At 37.1% G+C, this 22,641-nt stretch overlaps 2 protein-coding genes and 1 pseudogene across 3 annotated transcripts in view; all 3 read left to right on the top strand.

The window, feature by feature from the left end:
• Nucleotides 1-22,641, top strand: part of LOC124864216 (cytoplasmic phosphatidylinositol transfer protein 1-like) — a 90,788-nt gene that overhangs the window by 9,362 nt on the left and 58,785 nt on the right. The window lies entirely within an intron of this gene.
• LOC124864211 (H-2 class II histocompatibility antigen, A-U alpha chain-like) lies at nucleotides 12,079-13,318 on the top strand. 2 transcript variants are annotated; one of them, XM_047358896.1, is made up of 4 exons: nucleotides 12,079-12,227; nucleotides 12,306-12,545; nucleotides 12,652-12,933; nucleotides 13,061-13,318. In XM_047358896.1, exons 1-4 carry the CDS (start codon nucleotides 12,110-12,112, stop codon nucleotides 13,201-13,203), a joined length of 783 nt encoding a protein of 260 aa, XP_047214852.1. In that variant the 5' UTR covers nucleotides 12,079-12,109; the 3' UTR covers nucleotides 13,204-13,318. The 2 variants fall into 2 exon arrangements, with proteins under 2 accessions (XP_047214852.1, XP_047214851.1); XM_047358895.1 differs by having other exon boundaries at nucleotides 12,303-12,545.
• Nucleotides 18,951-20,742, top strand: LOC124864212 (annotated as a pseudogene).

Here is a 22,641-nt window from a genome sequence, read left to right as displayed (position 1 = left end):
TATAGAAAAGTGGCAGTCATATATTTGTTCACTTTACTATACAGAAAACTATAAATCACATGATTCCCTGTCTACTTCTGTTTTTCCTGTCACTTACTGTTAACATCCTGTCTAAACAGGGAGAAACAATGGCCGCTGAGAATAGAAGCTGCCCCAACACACTCGGTGTGCCGTTAGAGTTATGGGACAGGTGTAAGGAGAGGAGAGCAGCTGGGCTTGCAGCAACATAATGTGATCACAGAGTAGCAATGTGATTTGTGTACGCCGCTGATTGATTAAGTCTGTGATCAGAGCCTCCGTATGATAATGTGGTCACATGCATTAGTCATTTGCTATTTTCTAAATTAAATGCACTCTCACCAGGAAGATGCTAAAAATATACTGTCACAAGATTAATAAATCATAAATGTTTTGCAGCATATGCTGTTACAGTATAACAGAATCACAGTTCCTTTGCAGAAAACTAGAGAATCATATATTCAACTCTAATTTGAGTTAATAAACACAAGAAAAATGCATTCAGTTCATGCCAGTTCACATTTTGACTTTTAGGCAGGCATTGTACTTTCTCCCATATTGTTGACTGATGCTTTATTTCTCTGTATGTTTTGAGAAGTAATGCTTTATATTTTCTGGGTATACATTTTGGCATCAAACAAAGGCAAAGTTAACTTTTAAATTCCCCTTATGTTTTTGAGTAAAGCATGCTTCTTCATATCAGAGATGGTAAACCACAACAATGTGCACATGTGTATGTATGTATATAATTCAGGAAAGTTGTTGTGTGTTTCTTCTTTCCAAAACAGTATAATTTATGTGGCTGTTGTTGTCAACTTAAGAGCACGTAATCGGTACTTTTGGAAATTGAAGCATTTGAAGTCTGGGTGTTCTCGTTGGACACAGTCTAATTAAAAGTCATACTAGGTAGTGATTAAGTTATTATGCTTTCAAAATGAGAACACCTTTAGAATCCAGCAGGTCATCATAAGTCAAATAAGCCGATTCCTTTTCAAAACATGACAGCTTGTTTTAATTAGTAAAATCCACCTCAATCCTGTAGGTGTTGCAGTTTGATTGTTTGTGTTTGCATGTTCAGGTGTGGTAGCAGCAGATGAAGTTAAGTGGTTTGTTTTAGTTGCTAGTTTTAATAGTTAGCCGTATTTGTTTTAAGTAACTGGTTTACATTTAGCTAAATTTTGTCATTTAGTCTATTTTGATAATCATGCACCTACAGACAACTCTGGAAATGACTATGGTGTTGTTGGCTGGTGCACCTTTAATTAGATGTAGTTTAACATGTGGCTTTAGTAGGTGCATCCACCCAAAGTAAAACAGGAATATTCATGTGATCAGTGGATTACTATCCATTCGCATACAATTGGATGAGGAATTAAGTATATTGCTGCATTTAAATTTATTTAGACCACTGAAAACCCTCAATGATTTCTCGATTATTTCACTTTTCCAACAAAAAAAAAGCCAACAAAGCCAAATCTGTAATGTCGTCATGGTGAGCTGCTGCTAACCATCAGAGGAAAAAATGGTGCCGTCTAAAAAAGATTAAATGTACAACTCTAATTAGGTCAGGTATGACTTTAGGCCTAAGAATTGATGAGTAACACAGTTATGTAATTTAAAGTTTAATAATAAAATATCAGTGCATGATATCCCAGTCTTTCCGTCAATGACTGGATTCTCAACCTAAATAGAAACGTGCCACGTAAAAATCGGCACTTACACAATTTATGAGCTCTATGCAATTTATAAGCTTAGAAAAAAAATGCTGCATCAGTATTGAATCGTCATAATTTTACCCTCAGTCTTTGTCACAGGCAATAAAGTTGACAAAGCAGCTCAATATGGCGCTATATTTATTGAGAAGTAATTTCTTCAAGTCATCCTCTCAGTCTCTGAAAAACAATGGCACAGCTATGTGTTCTCAATTAAAATCAATAATCATTAAAATTTGTTATGCTGTCAGATCAACCATCAGTCAGAATAGGTCCAAACTACATTAAGATTATTGTCAAATACAATGTATACAGTATGCCAGCACAACCACATAATTACTTGAACACACAAAAAAGCGCAGCAGCTAAGATAATTTGCTACTTTCATGCCTGTGGGTGCAGAGCAAAGATGTAACTTATTGTGCCTTGTTGGTTTATGTATTCATTTTAGGGTTTATTGGAGAAAACCCCTCGCCTCTACTGATGAATCTTATATTCTGGAAGTAATACTGGTCATTAGCAAAAGAATCCCAAGATAATTAAATGCAATCATTCAAACTGTATTGGATCAGAAAAAAGTATATTAACAGATTGTATGCATACAGTGACCTTTTCCCACCACTGAACAGATTCCGCTCCCTCGAAGCTAAAACGGCTAAAGATTAGAGTCCACACAGTCCCCTTATACACCAGGGGGTGGGGCAAGAACTGTTAAGAGAAAGCCAAAAAACCAAACACCCCCCAGTGCTTCCTGAGATAGCCCAGGCTTACATTCCTTGGCAAAATCAACTCGTTATAAGGTCACAGCATTGGATTTTATTGGAAAAAACATCTAGTTTAAGAGCAGATGAACCCATATTTCATCTCCTTGTAAGACATCCTCAAGGGGAGTGATAACTTCTAAGGTATGTGTTTTGCACACAGTAGAACCCTTTGCAAAACCCGAGAGGTCACTAGGACTTACATAGAGGGTTGCAATTCGACTGCTCTTCTCCTTTAACCTGAAAAGAATTACCCATTTTTCTAATAACTGTTAAACACAATAAACACATGGATGCTAATAAAAAAATATTCCCACAGGTTGTTTTGATCCAATCCCAGTTATCGGCTTGGAGTCACCAATCAACATTATTGAATGATCAGTCACCTGTACCTGACTTTACTCCTAATACCCGTTGTTGGTCTTATGTCTGTATATACATCAGCTGTACAACCAGCAAGATGCATTTTTGTAATTTTTTAACAATCACCGCCTTTCTTCATATCACTGCTTGCAAAATTGTATAGCTTGTGTAATTATTTTATAGATTGAGTCACTAAGCTCCTAAGTTTTTGTTACCTTTTCCAATGACATTGCCAGTGAGAGAGAAAGAGTCTGTGCCATTTGACCTGCTCTTCCAACTAGAAGGGAGAACTTGACTTAGAGAAGCTGTAACTTTTTTCATTAGGTTTTTCAAAGTTCACAACAAATTACGTTTTTAAAGCAGGATAACAACTTATCCAGTTTATATATTACAACATTTGGTACAATAGTTGTATAATAAATGAGCCAAAGAAAAACCGAGTTAACATGCTAATGTTGGCATAGAGCTAAAGGAAATTGCACTGTATGAACCAGTCTCACCTGGTGCCTGTGCCTTAATCAGTTTTGGGAACAACAAAATATAACATAAATAAAATATAAAGTAAATGAGAGAGTTCTGCAAAGGGAGATCGAACGAACTATAACTCCTGCTTTAAGTTTGAATATCTAAATATGTATATATTTACTGTGGAAACTACTTATATCACTTTGTAAATCCCTTGAAACATTGTTCAATATGGTATCTCAAATCTAGAACTAACCTTTGAACTTTTCATTATTATTCTGTCATTTCTGATGTCATAGTTGTTATTTTGATGCTTCCCTCACCCTTTTTAAATTTTTCCTCCCTCTTTTGCTATCTTTGTCTTTAGTTGTCTCCAGTTATTTATTTTTTTAATCAATAAAGTCAATTGTGTTCCACCAGTAATTCTCCCCATTCTTGAAGCCAAAATCTGTACCAACACTGCATGGCAACCAGACCCACCACACTGTCTTTCTAAGCTGTGAAGACATGACACCTACTTTTTTTCTCTCACTATCTCACTATCTATCACTAGATCAGTAAAAATTTTAGGACAGCCAAACCCTTTGTTTTAAACACACAATCCCCTTGATAAGGGTAAATGGTTCATGCATAGCATGAAATGGGATTCACCCTATAAGCAGAATAGCACACCTCCTCAACTTCCAGCTGCAGAAAATAGCTGACACTTCTGAAAGGCACAGTAATCATTCTCTGAATTCCCACGAAAGCAGGCTGTAATCACTGTAGCACTCTTATTCTGTGGGGGTGGACAACGCATTTGTGTGGCCCTAATTAATTTCCCTTCTCAAATCAAGGCAAGCGATGTGGCCGATTCAGTCAACGAGCAGCATAATTATCGTTTGATCCTTTGAAAGTCTTTCAAAGAGCATCTGGGTGATGTTCACTCTGCACTCCACTGACACAAAACCAGCCAGCACCAACAAAATAACAATTAGGAGAATGCAATTAAATTCCCTAACTTTTAGCTCCATAAGAAACCATCTATGAAACTAAACGACGCCGGTCTCGGTAAGCTGCAACATACTGGATGCTCAGTTAATTGACGATGACACAGACATACAATATGAATATCTAACTCATCCAAATACATGTGTATCACCTAAGGATGCTCACGCCACAATATCAGGTACAAGTGTCTTTGGTACCCATGGAAACATTTCTAGCACACACCTAAAAAGAAATCTCTTTGATGGTGAAGTAGCTTTCTGCATTTATGCAGTGAGCTTATATAGTTCAAGGTTTGTGTGCAAGGACAAAACTGATGATACAGTTTGTCAACTTAAATTAAAGTGGTTTTATTTTTGCTCATTTATAATGACCTGAGAACAACCTTCACTCTAAATAGTCTTCTCCTATAAGCTGCCAGAGAAAAAGACTCTAAACAGTCTTCTCCTAAGAACTGCCCACAAGACCATGAACCCTAATAGTGGGCAACACAGCTGTGGATGGGATTAAAAACTTCTGCAACAAGAGAAACACAGAAGTTATGATTGGCACCAGTAACGTAGCGTCCGATATCTCAGAGAATATTCTTGCAATCACAGAAAATCGCCCGTCTCTAGAAAACCTCACTGTGGAGCCATGGATGACGTGGCTAAGAAAAAATCAGAAGGACTGAAGGAGGATTTCACTTGTCTTCTGAATATTGTTGGAGGTCTCAATATCAAGGTGTTTCTCAGCAGACCCTTTGCACCGATTTTCTGTGGAGATGAGATTTTTTCAAGACTTCTGATGATTAATAAATGGTTGAAAAAAAACATGTGCTACTACATCCGTGAACTTCATCGACAACTTTAATATTTTTGGGGAAAAAATACAACTCTTCAAGCAAGATGGTTTCTGTTTGAACAAGCCAGGAGCCAGACGTCTCACATCTAATCTCTTCTATTCAGTAAATAATCCACCAGCAGCTTCGACCTTCAGCATAGAACATGGAGTATCAACAACAATGATAACGCTGCCTCCAACAGCTCCAGCAGAAACAATCAGCCAGTTGACTGAGAAAGAGAGGTCATCACAAAATGTCTCCCCATAGAAATCCACAGGAGAAGTGGATACCCCGTTACACCCCCTCCCCCAAAACCCAGACCCATACCAACACCCACGGTAAACCCCCCTCACCCAGACCCCGACCCAGACCGCACAGAACTCTCCCATCTCCCCACTGAGCCCACTTTTTGCTTTACTGGATTCTGATAACATGAAAGGAGCTCTTACGATTGGGACCCAAATGGCTCTGACATCTTCTCCATTCAACACCCCCCGTGGCCGAGGCTCTGCTACTAAACCAACATCTTCCAAATGCCGCAGACCTCCATCACCTCCTAATCTATCTCCTCCTAATCAGGACCTTCAAATCACTTCTCTGTGATACAGTCTGGGCCCCAGTGGTAACTCTATCAGAAATAAGCACGGTCGAAAGGCTAACAAACCATCCTGTAACTGTAGCATCTGAACTCCACTCTACCAGGGCCTGCAATAAATTTGCTAACTTCTTTACTGAAAAAACCCAAAAGATCAGAGGGGCTGTCAGCACATCCACATCAACTCCAGTACCAATGCTGTCTCCAACTAGAACTGATTTTGACAAAATTTCCCAATTTCCCCAAATAAACTACAAAATCTTAGAAGAAATCGTACAGCAACTAAGCTCTTCTTCCTGCTGTCTCAATCTTTTACCCACAGCTTTCTTAAGAAAGCTTTGCCTGTAATAACATCTGATTTAACACAAATAATAAACACGTCCCTTTTGTCAGGTGTTTTCCTCCAGGCCCTAAAAACAGCAATTATCAAACCTCTATTGAAAAAGAGCAACTTGGACAAGCTGCTACTACAGAACTACAGGCCTATATCAAACCTCTCCTTCATCAGTAAGATTATTGAAAAAGCTGTGTTTCAGCAGTTAAATAACTTCCTAACAACGACCAACCGCTTCAATGTCTTCCAGTCAGGCGTCCGTGCTCACCACAGTACAGAGACTGCTCTTGTCAAGGTGTTCAATGACATCAGTATAAATGCAGACTGTGGAAGAACCACGGTGCTGGTATTATTGGACCTTAGTGCAGCATTCAACACTGTTGATCAGTCCATTTTATTAGAGTGCCTGGAAAACTGGGTCGGCCTTTCTGGTACAGCACTCAACTGGTTTAAATCCTACTGGAAGGACAGGGGTGTTTTTGTGTCAGTAGGTAACTTTACATCAGAGAGCACAACAATCACATGTGGCGTTCCCCAAGGATCCATATTAGGGCCCCTTCTATTCAATATCTACATGCTCCCCCTAACTCAGATTTTAATAAACAACAACGTAAGTTATCGTAACTACGCAGACGACACACAGCTATATGTTACGATGTCACCAGGTGACCATGAACCCATTCAAGCGCTGGGTAAATGCTTAGAAGAAATCAATGCATGGATGGGCCAAACTTTTCTTCAGCTGAATCAAAACAAAACTGAAGTAATAATCTGTGGACCAAAGGAAGAGCGTTTAAAAGTTAGCATACAGCTTCAGTTAATACAGCTAGAAACCCCCAGTCAGGCTCGAAACCTGGGTGTAGTGATGGACTCAGACCTGAACCTTCAGAGACACATAAAGACAGTAACAAGGTCAGCCTTCTATCACCTAAAGAACATCTCCAGGATTAAAGGATTAATGTCTCAGCAGGACCTTGAAAAACTAATTCATGCGTTCATCTTTAGTAGAATTGACTACTGCAACGGTGTCTTCACAGGCCTGCCTAAAAAGTTGATCAGACAGCTGCAGTTGATCCAGAACGCTGCTGCCCGCGTCCTCACTAGAACTAAGAAAGTGGAGCACATCACCCAGTTCTAAAGTCCCTACACTGGCTCCCTGTAGCTCAGAGAATCGAGTTTAAAATACTTCTGTTAGTCTATAAGTCACTGAATGGCTTAGCACCAAAGTACATTACAGACTTGTTGTCAGTGTATCAACCACCCAGACCTCTCAGGTCTTCTGGCTCAAATCTACTCTTCATACCCAGAACCAGAACCAGACATGGAGAAGCAGCTTTTAGTTCTCATGCTCCACTAATCTGGAATAAACTCCCAGAAAACTGTAAAAGCGCCGAAACCCTAAGTTGCTTAAATCAAGAATAAAAACTTATTTGTTTAGAGTGGCCTTTGAATGTGTTATCTAAACATTATTAGTTAAGTTTTTAGTCCAATTTTCCTTTCATTTTCATTTCCATCCTTCTATTCTTTTTTTTATTTTTTATTTTTATTCTTTTTTAAATTACCTCTGTTGTTTGATTTTCTGTATCATTGTAATGTTTTTCCATATGTACAGTGCCTTGAGTGCCTTGTTGCTGAAAACCGCTATATAAATAAACTTGACTTGACTTGACTAATGTGTTTAGTTAGTCCTGAAAATCTGTTGAGCAGCTGTTGAAACTGGGGCAGCGCCTCTGTCGCTAGAAAGTTCAAATTGGGCAGAGGAACCTCATGGAAAACACCAGATGCTCCATGTTCGTGTGCTGACTGTGAATTTGTCAGTCCTGGAATATGTTTGTCACTTAGCAGTCTGAAAATCATACGGAACTACAGTCTTCAATTAAAATTCAGCAAGGACTCCTATGAAAAGTTTTATTCCACATGCAACTAACAACAATAAAATACACATTCCCTGATTCTACTTTTATGTAAAATAAAATTGGTATTAATGCAAATTAAAAAGATGTTATGCCAATCAAAATACAAATAAAAATCATTGCATATTTTTTTTATCTTAAGCTTAAAGCTGGAGCTTTGTAGTTTATATCGCCACTGTTGTAAAAGCTGTGCGTCTAACAATTGTTCACCATAAAAGCAATAAACCATGTATAAATTAGAAAAACATATTTAATTTGTAATCCAGTAACAATTCAGGATGTGTTACTGGATTACACTCCCTATGAGCAGTGGTGGAGGCAGCAGTCTGGCATTTGATGATCTCATTGTATTCAGAGGTGTAACAGGATGAAGAACAAGATGAACGTTCTCAAATCTTTCCCCTTGTACTTGTTATCATAATAATAGCTGTGTACTTTGTATAAATACTATTTATATAACTAGTGAGGAAGTGGTTTTGTTTTTTCTTTTTGGTTGGGGGGGTTGCACGAACCTGAGGTAAATCCAAACATTTCTCTAGAAACACAAAACCCAATTGGCATTTTTTTATTCTTAATCATAATTTCCTAAACAGTGTTATTAAAAAAAAGAATGAACACTCCCAACTTACGCATCCTGTGACAACAAATTAAATAACTTGGAGAAGGTTTTTATGAAGTGCTTCCACTTTTCTATGACCTCTGCTGGATTTTTGCAACTATAAATGCTACTGATAAGAACAAATATGTAATGTTCACCAAACAGTAGGCAAATGTTTGTGATTACATACATGGGTAAATAACTCTTTAAAAGCAGTTACTATGAAATAGATGCTTTACTTAAAGCGGATGCTCTTGCAGTAAAAATAAAAGGAGATAAATCTGTCTTCTTAGGAGATCAAAGACCAACATGTGTGACCGAAAGGTTTACATTATAGCTTTTAAAATATTAATGTTTAATCTTGACATACACCTTTTTTGTTTCTTTTTATAATTCTGCATCCAAATATTTAGTCAGTTAAACTCACTGTTTCTGGAGACATGACTGCAGGTGTATAGAGGAATTAATATTCTCTTTTCCTCTCATCTCCGGTCATTAACACCGGTTGTGAAATTAACCAGCAGAGATTTATTTTATATCTTGATTTTTTGTGTAATTGTATACTGAAAATGATCATTAAAAACATTCACCTTGTTTCACACTCCCTGTGTGCTGCAGTTTCACACACAAACATAATGTCCTCATAAAATATCAGTGACTGACTGCCTGAGAGAGATTGAATGTGTGAGAACGAGAATGTGAGAGGGGACTGTGAAACCGTTCTGCAGCTGTTGTGTTATTAGCTTACTGTACAGTACATACTGTTTCTAAATCTGTCTCCTGTACCTATCCTTTAAAATCTTATATACAAGCTGAAGTTTATTTTATAAATGTCAAACAAGGGCGGTGGTGTCTTGGAAGCTTGGTGTAAATGTGGAACCTTAAAGGTACCAGGAAAGAAAATGTCTAACTAAAACCTGAATCAACAAACCAATGACTATGTTTGAATTATTCCAATCTGCAATTTTTGTGCACTACTCTTATACACCATAAGATGTTATGCCAATATTTTGGATTTTTTTCAGCCTGTTTTTTAAGTTCTCACCACAGCTATGTGTTTAATTATTTTGCTGTCACTATTGTTATTATATAAATGCACCAACTAGATTTGTCCTGATGGATTCCAATTTCTGGGTTCGTTTTAAATCAGTTTTTTTCCTCAGAACTAGAGCACATAAAAAGGAGGATACGTGCTGTAATCATTTCTAGATATAATTTTGAATCAAACAAAAAACAAAGAAATTACAAGATTAACCCCGTTTATTCATCAAAGCATATATCCCTAATCTTAATCTAATTTTAATTAAACTCAAAAAGGTCATCAAAGTATATCATGTTGATGTTTTTGATTGGTGTATCTATGTGTAATCATAACAGTGAGTCATATTAAGTAGACTGATGGAGCTAAAAACGGTATACAACCTGTTAGATGCTTCAGAAGACCTGAGAGAGGTTTCCAGCAGGAAAACTCTGCCACAGATACATTTGTTTAGAAAGCAAAGCATATTCATGTGTTGGAACAGCCCACACCTAAATCTAGTTGGGAATCTTGGGCAAGACTTGAAAAACTGATTTTTACAAGCGCTCCTATTTTAATTTCTTTTTCACTAAACCAAAGAGCCTAATACAGCACATATGCACCACATGCTTTTCGAAAATTATAAAACCATGTATATTTTGCTCCCTTTTCATAATTACTGTGTGTTGGTGTGTCACAGAGATCCAGAGTTGCATTTGCTTTGTCCATCTGCTTTGATTGCTACACTGAGCTCAGTATAATCCACAAGCTATCGACATGCTTGTCAACAGCTTGTTGCAAACCTTTATTCTAAACTGACCAAATCCAAACTATTAATGGATTTGACTGATCAAATTTGGATGAGGTTTGCTTTATCAGAAATGTTTCATGTAATGTGGAGTTGCAGGAGGACCCAAACACAGACAGGATAACAGCAGTTTCATAACAAATAGATTAAGAATCGAAACTTACAGGATTGCAGACACGAAAGGATTTTCAGATGAGGCTCGTTTGTTAGATTAAAAAGTCCCTTTGATATACCTTTAAGTAGGTATTAAACATACTTCTCATTAAGCACACATTTCTATAATAACTTTTTTTGCAATGGTCTGATTTAATAATCTTAAATGTCATGTTTTCATTCACTGGTAGCAGAAATGATTAACATAAATAAAAGCTTGACATCAACTTGTGTGTAATTCCTCTGTATAATAATTCACTTAGTAAACTGACTTATGAATTAATAACTTAATATTAACAATAACTTTATTTGCAAAGCACTTTCAAACAAAGTGCTGAACAGTTACAGAGAGACAAAAAACAAAACACAGAACAGGGCTGTTTAAAACAATTTAAACAAGGACATACCAAACGAAGCAGTAAAACATAGGCATAAGATTTAAATGCATAAGTTAAGGTAAACAAGTAGGTATTTAGCTTAGTTTTAAAAGCATTTCCATAACATTCTGATTTATGGAATATGGCTGTATATAACCAGAAGACGGGCAGAAGAATTTGAAAACAAATTGAAAACCTAATTGAATTTTTTAGATGTCATTGAAGACAGTGAACAGAATCTGCTTTATTGGCCAAGACTGTGTTCAAATAAATACAAGCAACTGGAGACCCATGAACGGAGGAACCACACCAGGGACAGACGGCAAGGACCTGAAGCTGGTGAAGGAGAACATGTGAGCAGAACTAACACAGAAGCATAGAAACCAGAAAATTATACAAACCCACAACAGAATAAAACCTAACATGAGAATGAGGCAAGAACAGGAACCAGGGAGCAAAGAGAACAAACCTTAAGTAAAGGCAGAATTTGTAAACAATAAAACAGCAACTAGAGACTGATTCTAGAGAGAAAAACAAAAACTAAACACTGCAAACTGAATCAGAATCTAAACACATAAAAATAATTACACTACACAAAAACTAGGACTCTTAAACGTAAGGAATGAACTGAATAGGCAAGAATGGAAAAATCCCAAATAAATAAAAATGTCTTAAAGATTGTGGCAAAGCGAAACTTGCCTTACAATGTTTAAGAGCCTATTAATGATCTATCTATAAAAATATATTTAACATTCCTAAGCTGAAAAACATATTGTGTACAAATGTAAGACTAAATAATTTGTTTTAATTTGTTTATTTATACAGAGCCAATTCACAAAAAAATATTGTCTCAAAATACTTTCCAAAAAATAAAACTTTTATACAATCCAGTCATACAGACAGATTAAAAGTAAATATCAAAATTTCCAAAACTTGAGACTAACAAGAAATATATTTTTCTTCTATATTTGAAGAAGCGGTGTATTTGTGTTGCAACCAGAAAGTCAGACAGTTTCACTTGGCACACTGTGTGATCATTAGGGTTGACATTTAGAAGTGGTTCAACAGGATTCTTGTGAAGCCAGCTTCCTCCTCTGCAAACAGTTTTCAGTTTGCACCCAGAAATGAGGAAAAACATACCCGCAGGAACATGAGTCTGCCTGGTACAGCAACATTTTCACTGCATGTTCAGAACTGAGAGAATAAGAGCCATGTCAGGACAGCGGAATCAGTGGAGAATAAACAATCTGTACTTAGTATTTCTCCTACTTTTCTTTCGAGCGCCTTTTATCTGTGCAGCCGGTAAGTATTCTGCATAAAGCTGCTTGATCAATTTTACTTTCATACATACATTTTTACTGTTTCCTTTTTCGTTAGAAGGTCACCAACTTTGTTTTACCTTTGGGTGCTTTGACTCAAGTGATACCCAGCTCTATATAACATTGGACGATGATGAACTGGTCTATGCAGATTTTAAAAAAAGCACTGCTGTTTGGGAGAGCAAAATACCAACAACTTTACGTTCTGATTCGGCTTACAAATATGCAGAAGCATGCCAAATTGCGTGTAACAAAGATATATATCGATGGAAAGCAGACCCAGATGTTAGAAGGACTGAAGGTAGGTGATCTCTACTTTCTGTCTTTCATTTGTTACTATTCAGCAAAGTTCTTCCAGAATCATAAATCCAGCATGTAAGAAATAACTTGCTAATGAAATTTTTTAGACGCACCAGAAATGATCATTTACCCCAGAAGTGAAGTAATTAAAGATGAAGAGAACACCCTCGTGTGCTTCATCAACAACTTTTTCCCTCCTGCGGTCAACATCAGGTGGACCAAGAATGAAAAAGAGGTGATGGTGGAAGATCCCTTTATCAAAACTATATCGAACTCTGATGGGAGGTTTCATGTCTTCTCCTACCTGAACTTTGTCCCAAAGCAAGGGGACATCTACAGCTGCTCTGTGGAACATGAAGCACTGGAGGAGCCAAAGACCAAGATTTGGGGTGAGAAGATAGAAATCATTTATTATTCTTCGGCACAGTTAAAAACAATTATGAAAACTTGAATTGATTTTAGTTGTGCTTTAACTAGAGTTTCATATATTTTCTCTCCTGCTCTCATTCCCTTTAGATGTTGGAATAGAGGAGAAACATATGGGTCCAGTTGTGTTCTATGTAATTGGCCTGACTCTTGGGTTTCTTGGAATTGCCGCAGGAACGTTCCTTTTTGTGAAAGGAAGCCAGTATTGTGATCGCCCACACTTTGCTGGTTAATACGTAAAATGAGAGAGTAGTTTCCTTTTTGGCTTCATTTGCATGTCATGAACTTTAAGTAGGCTACTGTATGATTTGCAAAGATGTGATTCATTCTAGATTCATATTTCTAACATTTTTCCTAGGATTTGTTACTATCATTGTTAATTTTTTTAAAAGTAAAAATTCAATAAAATAAAATGAGTTATCCAGCATTCAAGTTTTTATTTCTTTTTATATACAGTTTAAAGGATGAAAAGAAAGTCTTTCAAGGGAAAGCGGACAGGGCGCTCTCCTGTATGTACTGTAGATTGTTTTTTTAATACTTTACTTGCTTGTTAATCTTCTTAATTAAGTGCTACATTTGTTAGGAAACATTAAACTTAGTGTATGAATCGACACAAACAGAAAACATGCAAATCTAAATTTAAATGGAATCTAAAGTTAACCCACTCAATAAGCCTTTTGTTAATGTAGGTTATTGCCTGCAAGTGCCTTTAAAAAAAAAAAAATATATATATATATATGTAATTGTAGTACATCTATTGTCTCACTGTTCTAACTCATTAATGAGCTATACCTTATATACAGTGGTAAAGATATGTTTTACTATTGCCAGTGTCTGATCTACAGTATTTCCACCACTTCAGAAATGTAGTGCTTAGCTACAGCATAATGGTTTTCAGGCAGCACGTTTATATATACACAATCTAATTTTATCTCTTATATTGCACCAAAAATGTTTTTGTTTGACGGTATTTAAACACATTAAAACATATGTATGAATCTGAACAGTGTTGGGATCCCCGCCATGTATAAAAACATATATGCAACCTTGATGAACATTACGCAATCAAAGGCCGGTATGATCCTCTCTGCACCTAAAAATGAACACTAACCCACATCTAACCCAGCCCAGCAAGAGGAGGAGTCAAAGCTGGACTCCCTGTGACATCATTCAATCTGAAACAAAAGAGACTCGTTTCAACACGGCTAGTGGCAGTCAAGTCAGAGGTTTACACATGACTCGTTGCCATCTTATGAGTCCATTGGCCTTTCTCGTCAACATTTTAGTAGTCCAAACCCCAGGGGATTGGCTAATTAAGAATGACCTGTCCAGAAAGGTTCTTACATTCCTATGAAGAAAATAATATTTGCCTAAACATTATTTTACTAAACAAGGACAGCTAATCAGACAACATTGAGAGTTAATTATCCATAAGGTTGTTTTATACAGCAAATCCTTCTTTAAAATATTATTTTATCAAATTAATGTTTTATCTGTGCTTTTGCGTTTGAAGGTATACCAATTATTGTTCTTAATAAGCTCTAAGACTAATCTAACCTCATTGTCAGGTTCTTCAAGATAAACCTTGGTTCTCAAACGTGAAAAACATTTAATGATAAATTTGCATAATTTTATTGGTTCGTGGTTTTTAACCATCTTTGATTTCCTTGAAATTCTTGTATTTTAAGAATTTGTGTGAATTTATTCCATGTGTGTGCAAGGTTTGCTGTTCAGTAATGCCAGAGCTTGATTCACCCTGTTCACCTGCCATATTGGGCTGGACAACAATTAACGGACAATATTATTTTTTAATTAATTATTAAATAATGTAATCATAATTTTAATAACAACAACAGGTTAACAAAGAGAAATGAGACAGGGATGAAGAAAGAAACACTATTTATGTAAATAAGATAAGGAAGGTCAATAAAACAAATCTTTTGATATTGCGATAGAACAGAATAGAAATATCCTTTATTATCCCAAAGTGGGGAAATTCAGGTGTACCAGCAGCAAAGTGAAAGGCAACTGGAAGCATGCAGATACACACAACGGTAAAAAGTATAAAAACAAACATGTTAAAACAGACTGTACAGTAAGGGAAAAAGGCACCTTTTCCTCATCCACATGCTTTGAAAAAGGACTGAGGGGACAACGGAGGTTGAAATCAACCCGCCACTGGTACATCCCTGTCTCACCAAGCAAGGTGGTCACAACCTCATTTCAGCTGACAATAGTAGCAAACATATAATGTTTTAGCCATAGTATGTGATGTAGCAATTACAACCAGCCTGTGGAGCAAGCCAGCCATGGGTTTAAAGGGAAAAACCTAGTGGGAAGATTAGTCATTTTGCATTTCAAAAGAAAAACCCATATATAAATTCTGTCGATTTACCAGAGTGGAGGCAGATCATTTCTCGAAAACCCTAAAATTCAGCCAGAAAATAGTTTATTTTTATGTGTATTGCTCCATATTGACCCTGCTAATCTCCCCTCCATACCTCCTTTGGTTCCCGAATGCCAGCTTGATTTTTGAAATCTCACATGTGAGCGGACATCACAGATTAAATTTTTGCCTAATGTTTTATAGATAATCTCCTTCAGGATTTTCTACCAGAGAGCAGAAAAAAAAACATTTCAATTTGTCTAGGTCCTGTTGCAGCAAAGCAGTCCAAGACAACAACATGAGAATCATAACAAGAGAAGAATATAAAAGAATATATATTTTGTCTTTGCAGGACAAATGTTTGAACTATTTTATAGAGCTACTATCCTTTATTAATATTTACTATTTTTAATATACAGGGGTTGGACAATGAAACTGAAACACCTGGTTTTAGACCACAATAATTTATAAGTATGGTGTAGGGCCTCCTTTTGCGGCCAATACAGCGTCAATTCGTCTTGGGAATGACATATACAAGTCCTGCACAGTGGTCAGAGGGATTTTAAGCCATTCTTCTTGCAGGATAGTGGCCAGGTCACTACGTGATACTGGTGGAGGAAAACGTTTCCTGACTCGTTCCTCCAAAACACCCAAAGTGGCTCAATAATATTTAGATCTGGTGACTGTGCAGGCCATGGGAGATGTTCAACTTCACTTTCATGTTCATCAAACCAATCTTTCACCAGTCTTGCTGTGTGTATTGGTGCATTGTCATCCTGATACACGGCACCACCTTCAGGATACAATGTTTGAACCATTGGATGCACATGGTCCTCAAGAATGGTTCGGTAGTCCTTGGCAGTGACGCGCCCATCTAGCACAAGTATTGGGCCAAGGGAATGCCATGATATGGCAGCCCAAACCATCACTGATCCACCCCCATGCTTCACTCTGGGCATGCAACAGTCTGGGTGGTACGCTTCTTTGGGGCTTCTCCACACCGTAACTCTCCCGGATGTGGGGAAAATAGTAAAGGTGGACTCATCAGAGAACAATACATGTTTCACATTGTCCACAGCCCAAGATTTGCGCTCCTTGCACCATTGAAACCAACGTTTGGCATTGGCATGAGTGACCAAAGGTTTGGCTATAGCATCCCGGCCGTGTATATTGACCCTGTGGAGCTCCCGACGGACAGTTCTGGTGGAAACAGGAGAGTTGAGGTGCACATTTAAGTCTGCCGTGATTTGGGCAGCCGTGGTTTTATGTTTTCTGGATACAATCCGGGTTAGCACCCGAACATCCCTTTCAGACAGCTTCCTCTTGCGTCCACAGTTAATCCTGTTGGATGTGGTTCGTCCTTCTTAGTGGTATGCTGACATCACCCTGGATACCGTGGCTCTTGATACATCACATCTGTCTTGGTCACAGATGCGCCAGCAAGACGTGCAACAACAATTTATCCTCTTTTGAACTCTGGTGTGTCACCCATAATGTTGTGTGCATTTCAATATTTTAAGCAAAACTGTGCTCTTACCCTGCTAATTGAACCTTCACACTCTGCTCTTACTGGTGCAATGTACAATCAATGAAGACTGGCTACCAGGCTGGTCCAATTTAGCCATGAAACCTCCCACACTAAAATGACAGGTGTTTCAGTTTCATTGTCCAACCCCTGTAAGTGTTCATGTTCAAGTTTAAGCCTTCACATTAGGACATTAGCAGATACCTTGAATGATTATGGACATTCTCACATAAAAGGGAACTCCCATGCCTTCGTGAAATTAAAATTTAAAAGGCGTCATCTGTGTGCTTCACTTGTTTTTGCATTTAAATATCCAGACTCAGTCCACTGCTTCCGCAGGTCCCCCAAGGTCTGGAATTGGCCCTTCTCCACAATCTTCCTCAGGGTCCGGTCACCTCTTCTCGTTGTGCAGCGTTTTCTGCCACACTTTTTCCTTCCCACAAACTTCCCACTGAGGTGCCTTGATACAGCACTCTGCGAACAGCCTATTCGTTCAGAAATTTCTTTCTGTGTCTTACCCTCTTGCTTGAGGGTGTCAATAGTGGCCTTCTGGACAGCAGTCAGGTCGGCAGTCTTACCCATGATTGGGGTTTTGAGTGATGAACCAGGCTGGGAGTTTTAAAGGCCTCAGGAATCTTTTGCAGGTGTTTAGAGTTAACTCGTTGATTCAGATGATTAGGTTCATAGCTCGTTTAGAGACCCTTTTAATGATATGCTAATTTTGTGAGATAGGAATTTTGGGTTTTCATGAGCTGTATGCCAAAATCATCTGTATTAAGACAATAAAAGACCTGAAATATTTCAGTTAGTGTGCAATGAATCTAAAATATATGAATGTTAAATTTTCAGCGGTATCTGGTCACTCCCCCCAATCCCAACGTTGGGGGCGCGCCCAGCACTTCGTACACGTGAAAATGGCAGCCAGCAGATGCGCAAAAGTACAGACATACATCATTGACCCTGAGTCAGACCCAGAAGCAGAACATGTGGACCCTCCAGGACAACCATCAAGGATGCAGCAAGTAGTTTCTGAATGGTAACTTCAGAATGTCATGTTCATTAATCAAAATGGTCTTATTTATTACCATCTCAATTCGGGTTGCCACCCTGGTGAAGTGATTCGCGCAAACTAGTAGTGTCTTTGGCAATGTGACTGGAACATTGCCCTCAAAAATAAAATGAAGCCATGAATCTCTGTTGTCCAACAGTGAGACAATGTGCATGAACACATGTGGGTCTTTGCAGCCAACAACAGAACATCTGCTTTTGAGGGTAGCCATTGTAAAGCGTGTGTAATGTAAAACCAGCTGGCGAAAATCAAGTGGGTGGATTAAATTAAATATTCATTAATAGCCAAAAACGGATGAATGGGGAAATTTTGCATTTGTAGAAACATTAGAGACCCAAATGGAAGTATAAAAATGATCAAAATTTGAATTTTGCATAACAGGTCCCCTTTAAGTATGTTTGCAGTTTTCAGGAAGTTTGCGCCACATTAGTTGAGCATAAGATCCCAATGTTGCTTCTCCATGTTTGGTTTTGATTCTGGCGATGCAGAGTAGACTTGAACCTGAGTGGTCTGGAAAGTTGATATAATAAAATTCCAACAATAATTATGAAGTGATGCAGGATTTTAGAAGAGTGAGCAGACTTACTAGTTTATTTCTAAAGACTATAAAGGAACATGATTTAAAATGGAAAAGGAATGAAAGTAAATGAAAACCCAGACAATCCTAACTAAAGCATAAAACATGAGAAAACTCACAAATTACGACATTAGCAAATACTTCACAAATTGATTTAATACTGAAGTGATATCCAAAATAATGAAAAGGCATTTTAACAACACTAAAATTGAACAATCATTAGTAATGATTTTTTGCTCAAAAGATCTGATTTGAAGTAGGAATGACCATTGCTACAGCGTTCTTTGTATTGAACGTACAACAAGAGTGCATTGTTTCCTTTTGTTGGTATGTGGCAGAACTGGATTTATTTCCTCTTTTCTGTGAAGAAAATATACTCTGCAAACCAGGAAAAGGTCCGCACATTAGGTACCTAACTGCTGAGGAAACATGAACAGTTATAGTTTTCTAATAACTTTGTTTATACATCTCGAATATCCAGGTGAGTTCAATTAATTTACGTTTTTATTTAGGTTTCATCTACAGCTTTGGGGGAACAATGAATTTAAAATTCACTGATTTCTATTTTTTTTTCAACAGTTTTCTCAGAACAAGATTTTTACCAGGTCAAAGCATGTTGTTCATTCAATGGTCCAAACTTTAACCATGTTGAATACATAATTAGATCTAGTTTTAACAAGAATAATATGAAGGAGTACAACAGTACAAGAGGAAACTGGATTGGATTCACTAATTATTCAATTGTGTATTCGAATCTCTCGAACATTAGCCCGTATGATGCACTTGAAAGAGCAATGGAAAAGCAGCTTTTGTGTAACGATAACATACAAGTTATCCAAACCATAGGTAAGAGCATTTCTTTTTAACAATATGATGTTAGTTTTCAGTTTAGCTTGAATTAACAATATGGAACTGAGACTGTGATGTTATACATGCTCATTTGCTGACATTACCCACAAGTATTTTACCCATCTGTATTAACATAACATTGAGCAAAAAAGATTGAGCATTTTAGCTTTCACAAGAGTAAATTTATCAACTTTCATGTTGATTTCTAAAAATGTTGGTGTTATGGTTGACGATTGCTTGTCTGTAATATCATGCAGTTAATTACATGTACAAATGTAAAGGTTAAGACCTAATGGGGAAAGAAAATTATAAATAATTACACAAACGAACAATCTGTATTTTAAAGTAGATTTGTATGTAAGCTTAATAAACTAATTTAAATTGTGTTTTGTGTTAATTTCTGAAAATATTTATGTTATGGTTGACATTAACTTGTCTGTGATATTCTGCAACATATTGAACAATATAAAAATGTAAAGGTTAAGACCTAATCTGGAAAGAAAATTATAAATAACCCATTTTCTTTCTAGGAAACATGTCCACAACACCCACCATAAGGTTAAAATCAGTCAAACACCCTAATGGTCGACATCCAGCCATGCTTGTATGCAGTGCCTATAACTTTTACCCAAAGAAAATCCAACTAACCTGGCTGCAAAATGACCAAGACGTGACTGAAGGGGTCAGTTATACAGATGTTATCCCTGATGGAAAATTATACTACCAGTTTCACTCTCACCTGGAGTACACCCCGATTTCAGGAGACAAAATCAGCTGCATGGTTAAACATTTCACCCTGTTCGAGCCAAGGGTCATTGTTTGGAGTGAGTTTGTTACTGTCATGCAAATAAATAGCATAGATGTAATTTAAAACCTAAATGTTTACAAACCTTTATTTTTTCGCCGTTTCAGATTACTCTTTTACTGAGGAAGAAAAAACTCAGATTGTTGTTGGACTGTGTGCTCTGATGCTTGGTTTGGTTATCCTGACCTCTGGATTTATCTACTACAGGAAAAAGTCAGCTTTATACAACTCTATCTGCCAAGGTGAGGACATTGAAGAAACCTAAACTTTTAAAAACAATATTACGGTACTTCAACTACCGTATTATTACAATTATCCTTTCTTTGACCAGGACGAGCAGTGATTCCTGTGGACGTCATTCCCGAATTTTGAGCCTTTTAGTAGCTCAAACAAAAACTAATTGAAAAAAGACAAAGTCCTCCATGATGTTCTACATATGGCACCTCTAACTATGTCTAGGCTTTGGTGGTCGGGTTGATATACGGGATTTTAAATCTCAGGGGAAATACACAAGTTTTACATATATTACTGTTTTTGAAAGTTTATATTTGTACTTGGCGGTTTTTTGTCTTTTTCTGCATGATTTATGGTGTTGGACAGTTGGTAGCATTGTTGCCTTGCAGCAACAGTGCTACCTTTGTTTGAATCCTGGCCTGGGGTCTTTCTGCATGGAGTTTGTTGATTCTCCCTTTGCATGTGTGGGTTCTCTCTCTGCATACTCTGACTTCCTCCCACAGTCCAGAAACATGACTGTTAGGTTTATTTGTCTCTCTAAATTGCCCTTAGGTATGAGTGTGTGTGTGTACATGATTGCTTATCTTGTTGGTCTTTGTGTTGACCTGTCATGGACTGACGACCTGTCCATCACAGACGTCTCTCACCCAATGACAACTGGAGATAGCACCCCGCCACCTCAGGACCCTGCATGGATAAGCTGGTATGGATGGATGACTTACAAATATCTAAAGATAAGAAAAGATTCTGCACATGTGCCTTTACCCATAAGCAATGATACACTTACAAATAAATATATTTGTTATAAATACAACTTTAAATATCCAATAAATGATTTTTTGTCATGTCTTATTCATTGGAAGGTATTATGTGTATTGTTGTGTATGCTGGAATTCCCCCAGAAACATTTTCACCAAATCCCAGGTGAATGCCAAATAGAAAACACTTCTTGTTGGCCAGACCAACAAGATTATATCTATGAAGTTTTTAAGCCAAGTTAAAGTTTCAGCATTTTTTTATCAATCATGCAAGCTGCTGGTTTATTTTGTTCCTATAGCCAAAACTAACTAAAGCCTCTTGTAGTGTTTAAAAGATGAGGAAACAAAGTGTTTTGACAAGTTTAGGACCAAAAGAACATCCTCATATTCAAACTTCTGAGAAAAGCTAAGAATAAAATCAACCACTATGATGCCTCATACAGGCAGGTCAGACCGAATACCTGACAGACTTTAAAATCTAAACAGAGGAACACAAAGGGCAAAGACAAACCAAAACATGAATGGGGAAAACACCAACTATAAAAAAAAAAAGTTTTTTTATACTTAGAGAGATGATTAGCAAGTGAAACAAGTGATAGTGATAAGTAACTTGGAGAAGTTGGTAAAAAGGGAAGGTAAGTGGTCACATCTTAAGAAGCTGGAAATAATAAAAAAACATTTCACCTAAAACTCTAAAAGAAATGTTGCACCAAACCAATGGTAAACCAGGGATGGTGTGAGAGCCAGTGTAATTACATTACAGTGTTTTTATGTGAAAGAACAGTAATTAACTGCTTTGTGTTACCATGGCCTGTAAACCACCTCAGTGTCATATGATTTTGTTATTAAAAGCATTTCTTCCAATGATTCTTCTTTTCTTGTATTCTGAGTTTTTGAAGAGGACTGGTAGTGCAGAAAAAAACATATTTATCTTTATTTGTTGAGGGAAAATTGTGTATCAATTTAATGCTTTAATCATATGATCATTACGTGTTTTGCCTTGGCCACACATCACAAACTTACAGTAACAAACTGATTTAAATGGCTTTTATTTATCCGCTTTTTGTTTTTGTAACTAAAGCTTTAACATGTAATTTATATGTCACTACCCATATATTTAATATACTGTGGAAGGCATTGGTTTTATATTATCTGAATGAAATCAATCAAGTAAGACCTTCTCTCAATATAAGAGATCAGACAAAGAGAAAATATATATTATGAGCGACTGTTGTGTGGTAGAAAATGCTTTGTTAATGACAGAGAGAATGGGAAGATAATAGATAATAGTAAGGCAACCCTAGCTTAAATAACCCCTCGTTAAAAGATGTTTAGAATACCATGAAAGCAGAACGTGTTGAAAAAAATGGGTGTCACTCCAGTCAGATCAGAACAGGAAACTGAAGCCACACATCACACACGGTCACCAAAATTGGACAAAAACAGATCAGAAAATTGTCACCTGTTC

The sequence above is a fragment of the Girardinichthys multiradiatus genome, chromosome Y (assembly GCF_021462225.1).
Source record: "Girardinichthys multiradiatus isolate DD_20200921_A chromosome Y, DD_fGirMul_XY1, whole genome shotgun sequence".
Classification (NCBI taxonomy): Eukaryota; Metazoa; Chordata; class Actinopteri; order Cyprinodontiformes; family Goodeidae; genus Girardinichthys; species Girardinichthys multiradiatus.
Note: the sequence above shows the minus strand (reverse complement) of the source record. Positions and strands in the feature narration are given on the sequence as shown.

Excerpts from the sequence above, each read along its gene's own strand:
- LOC124864211 (XM_047358895.1), top strand. The coding sequence starts at position 12,110 with ATGTTCAGAACTGAGAGAATAAGAGCCATGTCAGGACAGCGGAATCAG. Across the intron at positions 12,228-12,302 it reads GCCTTTTATCTGTGCAGCCG|AAGGTCACCAACTTTGTTTT; the intron begins GTAAGTATTCTG and ends CTTTTTCGTTAG. Across the intron at positions 12,546-12,651 it reads AGATGTTAGAAGGACTGAAG|ACGCACCAGAAATGATCATT; the intron begins GTAGGTGATCTC and ends GAAATTTTTTAG.